This window comes from Tupaia chinensis, unplaced genomic scaffold, assembly GCF_000334495.1.
Source record: "Tupaia chinensis unplaced genomic scaffold, TupChi_1.0 Scaffold143795_1, whole genome shotgun sequence".
Classification (NCBI taxonomy): Eukaryota; Metazoa; Chordata; class Mammalia; order Scandentia; family Tupaiidae; genus Tupaia; species Tupaia belangeri.
In genome coordinates, this window is record NW_006203645.1 from 299,576 (window position 1) to 305,591 (window position 6,016).

The 6,016-nt window shown below is 43.1% G+C and overlaps 1 protein-coding gene across 5 annotated transcripts in view; it reads right to left on the bottom strand.

Moving 5' to 3' along the window:
- The window catches only part of INVS (inversin), a 196,073-nt gene that overhangs the window by 13,646 nt on the left and 176,411 nt on the right, over positions 1 to 6,016 (bottom strand). For 4 of the 5 annotated variants that reach the window (XM_014582764.2, XM_006165043.3, XM_006165042.3 and 1 more), the window contains one exon: positions 1,516 to 2,233. In XM_014582764.2, the coding sequence (XP_014438250.1) occupies positions 1,516 to 2,233 (718 nt within the window). The remainder of the gene's footprint in view (positions 1 to 1,515; positions 2,234 to 6,016) is intronic. The other variant, XM_006165045.3, reaches the window with a different exon arrangement.

Consider the following 6,016-nt stretch of genomic DNA (forward strand, 5'->3'; position numbering starts at 1 on the left):
TAAACAAAACCTGAAAGAATTTACCAGCACCAGATCTCCAAGAAGTTCTGCAGGGAGTCCTATACCAGGAAAATTAAATATAGTCACACAGAAATAAGAGTTCAAAAACTAAGAAAATGGCCAACTTAATCATAGGGACAAGTCTGGAGATGAATATTATACCCCAGCATTTAATTGGGAAGATCAACCATAACAGAAGATAGATTAAGTACATGAGGCTGAACTGGTGAAATAGAATTTTATAACTTTTGACTAAAATATTGCTGATTTTCTTCTAGGCTCTGTTCTTGTTTTAAAAATTTTTGTCCTGTCTTGAACTGCCAATAGGTTCATGTACCTATTATTTGAACAGAATTCTAACTTGTTTCCTGGCTTTGAGTAGTTTCTTAGCATTTCTTTGATTTATTAAAGCTAAAATTGCTTTTCTTGAAATTAAAAAATATAGTAAAAAAATACCTAAAGATTATAGTAAGATATATAGCATCAGCTAGGTACTACCTTATAGTATATTCATCCTACTCAGCATTTCATGCCTAAAGTCAGACATGTATTCATAGATATGTATATGTCAGCTGATCTTGCTATTGAAAGTAGTTAAATTATTTAAGAAATTTTATGTGGGGGGAAAAAGGAATAGAAAACAACTGTGGACACCTGAGATAATGTGATAATGTGGGAAGAGGGTGGGAAGTGGTATATGGTGAGAAATACAGGAGGAATGTATATATATATATATATATAAAACTAGAAATGGAAAATTATTGATGATAACAGATATGATTAAGCCACTATGCAGTATATTCTGGATGGGAAATCACATTTTGTATGCTGTGACAATGCTCAGTGAATGAATGTAAATTAATTAATTAAAAAATGAAAAACAAAAACAAAAAAAGAAAGAAGAGTGAATTTAGTTTATGATTCCAGTAGTTGGAAAATCCAACGGCATGGGCTGGCATATGGTGCTACATCTAACAACATGGTGGGGAGAAGTGGAAAGAGAAGCAGGCACAGGCCAAAGCCAGTCTTGGTCTTTAGGACAGACTCCACACCCACTCCCAGTGTCGACCCCATATTTTGAGCTTAGCAGATGCACAGACAGGTTTATGTAATACATTTTAGTCAATATATGATGTCTGGGCCCTACACCCTGTTTTATTGATGAGGAAACTGAGGGTCTGAGAGGCCAAATGATTTGCCCAAAGTCAATTTAACTTGTTAATGCTTGACCTGAAACGCAGGCTTTATGGTTACAAACTCAGAGCTTTTTCCTTTATTTACATTATGCTATTTGGGGTTCTTTTGGATCTTCTGGGCAAAGATATCTAAATAGTTTATACAAAGACAATTATTAGGATGTACACATGTGTGAATTTTATTGTAGGCTCCATAAAATCTGTCTTGTCATGCCAGTGGAATTCACTGGGAAAACCTCAAAGAGCATGGGAGGGGGATGTTAGGATCAGGAACAAGCAAAGAGCTGAATATGCGGCAGGCAGCGCCCCAGCCTCTTACCTTCGCCAGGCCCGCTGGATGACAGCAGCTGCCTTGTTCTTTGTGCGGAACAGCTCTTTCCTCCTTCTCTCTCTCTCGATTATTTGTAGTCGAAGCTCTACGGGGAGAAGGTCAATATTCACATTCTGCCCACAGAGGGGACCAGGTGCTGGATCAGTCTCCTTTGATACTGGAACGTCCTCAGAAAGGGTGGATGTCCCCAGCTTCCTGCCTCCTGACCTCAGGTTCTCTGTGCTCTGTGGCAAATCTGAATAGACCCCTTCTGCAAGCTTGTCCTGTGTCATTCTGTTTCTCGGTGGGCGATGGTGGAGAGGATTCTGCCCAGCATGGACCACCTCCCCCCTGGCACTGCCAGGCCGACTAGAACCAGCTGGGGAGCACCTTTCTCCTCTGAGCTCTTGAACACGCCTTTTCTGGGGGGCACATTTGCCCTTGGGTGCCGTGTCACGCCTCATGCTGGGCTTCCAGTGGCCATCCCGCTGTGGAAGGTGTGCAGCTGCCCGACTGGGGTCCTCTCCTTTCTCAGCAGGCCCAGCCACCCTGATAGAGGAGGGCTGCTTCAAGAAGCCTTTCCCTATTTCACACCGCTGCTCACCAACCGTCTCACCTCTGGACTTCTCGACAGAGGAGCTTCCTGGATGCCTATTTCCATCATTGCCTTCACTGGGTCTAAAGTGGACACAGGCAGCTCGGCCTTTAGAATGCTCTCTGGATGTTTCTTGCAGAGACAAAAGGGAAGAATGTTATCCAAAACTTGCAATTCTGCTCCTACTCACATAAAATATTCGAAAAAACTTTAATTTCTAAATCTCTAGGATTATGATAGGTTAGATAATCGAAGTCTTCACTATGAGTACCTAGAAATGCTGATTACAATGAACCTTTGGAGCCAACAGGTGGCGTAGTGGTTAAGGCACTGGACTCCCACATGGTCAACTGCAGTTTGAGTCCCACACCCAGTGCCTTCAAATTACACCTGGCTCATGTGTATGCATGCCCAAAATCCCTAGAGGAGATTCGAGGAGAAGGGACTGCTGTGTGGCCATGCCCCTGGGGGGTGACTTCTCAGTTTCTCTCTGTCTCTCCAGTGAATGCAAGCACCCTATAGCAAAAGTCTCTTAAAAAAAAAATATATATATATGTAATAGTGAACTTAAACATTTTTAAAATTTATTATTATTCTTAATTTGGTATAGGACACATGAGTTCACTGGGGGAGCAGGGTGAGAAAACAATCCCCCAGGTCCAGGACTCAAACCACGGTTGGTCACATGGGAGTCCAGTATCTCAACCACCTCAACGACCATATCACCTGCTGGTTCCTATATAGTGAACTCTTACTTGTCCAAGAATGTGTGTACTCACAAGAGAAAGAAAGGAAGAAAGCACCATGGTGCACGGTCAGGCAGTAATCTCTCCGTTTTTTCCTCCTCCTGAGATTTGGGGCATATACACACACATGCCTAGTTTCTGTTTCAAGCCCATCAGGGCTAGTGTTTGAACCATGGCTGCCATGTGGCACCTGCTGTCTTAACTAACAGGATATGTGGCCAGCTCATGACATCATTTTAAAAGCACTATCAGGGGACTGGCAGTTGATGTGGTGATTAAGGGCACTGGACTCCCACATGGTTGACTGTGGTTCAAGTCCTGGATCTGGTGGCCTGCTTCCTCACTTTCTTGCTCTGTCTTTCTCTAGTCAAATTTAAATAAATAAAGGTAAATAAAATTTAAAAAAAGAGAAAATGATCAACTTTTAAAAAAAGCACTAGGGACCAGCAGTTAGCATAATGGCTATGTCGTTGGACTTCCACGTAGTCAACCGCGGTTCAAGTCCTGGACCCGGTGGCTTAAACTCACACTGGGCGCATGTGTGTGCATGCCCAAAATCCTGAGAGGAGAATGGAGGAGAAGGGATTGTGGCGTGGCCATTCCCCCGGGGGGTGATTTCTCGCTTTCTGTCTTCTCTGTCTGTCTGGTGAGTGCACGTGCCCAATAGCAAAAATTAAAATCCTCTCTGAAAAAATAAAAAAGCACTATCAGGGCCAGCCAGTGGAGTGGTGGTTGAGGTGACGATATCACAAGACTGACTGTGTGGTTTGAGTCCTGGAATTGGTGGCTTGAAAGACGTGCCAGGCACATGTAGTAGGTGCCCAAGGTCCTGAGGGAGGGAAGGATGGAGGGGAAGGGACTGAGGCATAACCATCCCCCATGGAGGTGCTTTCTCAGTTTCCCTCCCTCTCTGTCTCCAGCAAGTACACAGTGCTTGCTAGCAAATTAAAAATAAAAATAAAAATAAAAGCACTATCATGCCTTCAAGAAAATTAAGGAAATCTCTGGAGGCTAGAAACAGAAAACACAGAATCACAGCAATAAGTGAGCTGATTTTGCAACAGTGTAGACAGTGAGCAGTGGTAGAGTGGGCAATGGATGGACTTGTCAGAAATCTGACTCTGTGTGTGTGTATCTTAGATTTTTGCTATAGGATATGTGCACTCTCTGGAGAGAAACGGAAGAAAAGTGAGAAATCACTCAGGGTGGGGGGGTTGGAGGGTGGGTGGCCATGCCACATTCCGTTTTCCCCCATTCTCCTCTTGAGATTTTGGGCATGCACACATGTGTCTGATGTGTTTTTCAAACTGCCAGGTCTAGGACTCAAACTGTGGAGTTGGCTATGTGGGATCCAGTGCCTTAACCACCATGCTCTCTGCTGGTCCTATGTGGTTGTGTTTTAATATCCAGATCAGAACAGAAAATGAGACCTTGCAAGCAGTAAGTTCACAGGAAACAAGATCCTGCATGAAGTCAGGACTCCTAACAGGAGATATCTCTGGGAAAAGATAGTCCAGATAAGCAATCTGCTCACCTACACGGCCTAGGGTCTGGCTGAGGTATAGAGTCTCCTGTGAGAATTTGAAACCAAAATCATGTGGGTTTGGTATTCATTTGTTCTCAATTCACAGGAGACATTAATTAATTTCAAGAGTGCCCAAGGGAAGAAAATGGAGAAGGGATTGTGGCTTGGGGGCTTGAGTATCCCCTTGCAAGGTGATTTCTTACCTTCTCTCTGTCTTTGTCTCTCTGGTGAGAGCATGCACCCTATAGCAAAAATCACTCTCTCTCTCAAAAAAAAATTGTATATGAAGACTGGTCCAGGATGCCTCATAGATGCAAACACAATATTGTTTTATTGTGACATGCCTTCAACTCAGACTGTGCAGAGGGGTCCTCTGAAAGTGACCTTATGATCCCACATTGTAAAATGCACGAGGAAATAACTTACTATAACGGACAGTTAATGTAACAGCAAGAATAGATCTCCCAGAATTTTACTACACACAGTGATCACACACACCAAAGAAATTAAAACTATGGAGAAAGAATAGATATATTTGAAATAGAACCAAATACAACACCTAAAATGGAAAATGTCTCAAGGTAAAAAGAAATAAGGGAAATTCTTCTGAAATGGCAGAGTTGAGGCATACTCTCAAATGACAGCACCAGAACACCAAACAAAATATGACAGACAGCCTGTTAGAAGGTGCTGAGGAGCTTATGAGACAGAGAAAATAAGGGACCAATATCCAGGAAAATCTGGCTGTTCAGACTTATGAGGCATCTGGGACTATATATCCCAAGATCTGGAGATAAAACTTGCAGACCGGAACCTGCTAAGAAGTGTGCATTTTGACTGGGACCCAGTACAGTTATGCTATAAGAAAAGGTGAACTGATAGTACTAGACAGACCTTTGCAGAGAATGAGGCCCAGCTTTGCATCACCTCAGTTCTGGAAACTGCATTACTTTTGGATTGCTAGTGTTTGTAACTGCTGGAAACCAGTGTATATCCTTGGAGGAAATACCAGCTTAAGCCTTGAGTAGTTCCAGTTTTTAACATTCAGTGTTTAGCTCTTAATAATAATGCAGTTAACATCATTATTACTATTATTTTTTATGTTCTTAATAAGCATCAATGTTTGGCTCTTAATAAAAAAATATAAGAGGTTGGCCTTAGAGCATAGCAGTTACACAGAAGCCAGATCCACTTGGTTGACCACGGTTTGAGCCCCAGTCCCAGCAATATGAAAAATACTGGGCGTACATGTAAACACCCAGGACCCTCATGGGATGCAGAGTGGAAAGAAGGATTGCTCTGCAACCAGGAGCCTGTGGGCAGTGCTTCTGCTCTCTCTCCACCTCTCTCTTGCATGTGTACACAGGTGCCCTCTGGCATACACACACACACACACACACACACACACACACACACACATACATATATATGTATACAAGGAGATGAGAGAGAGAGAAGGAAGGAGATGGAAAAGTATTTTTAAAAAAAGGGGGGGGGGACCAGCAATTGGCATAATGCTTATGTCACTGGACTCCCATGTAGTCGACCGCAGTTTGAGTCCTGGACCCGGTGGCCTAAACTCACGCAGGTCATGTGTGCATGCATGCCCAAGATCCTGAGAGGAGAATGGAAGAGAAGGGATTG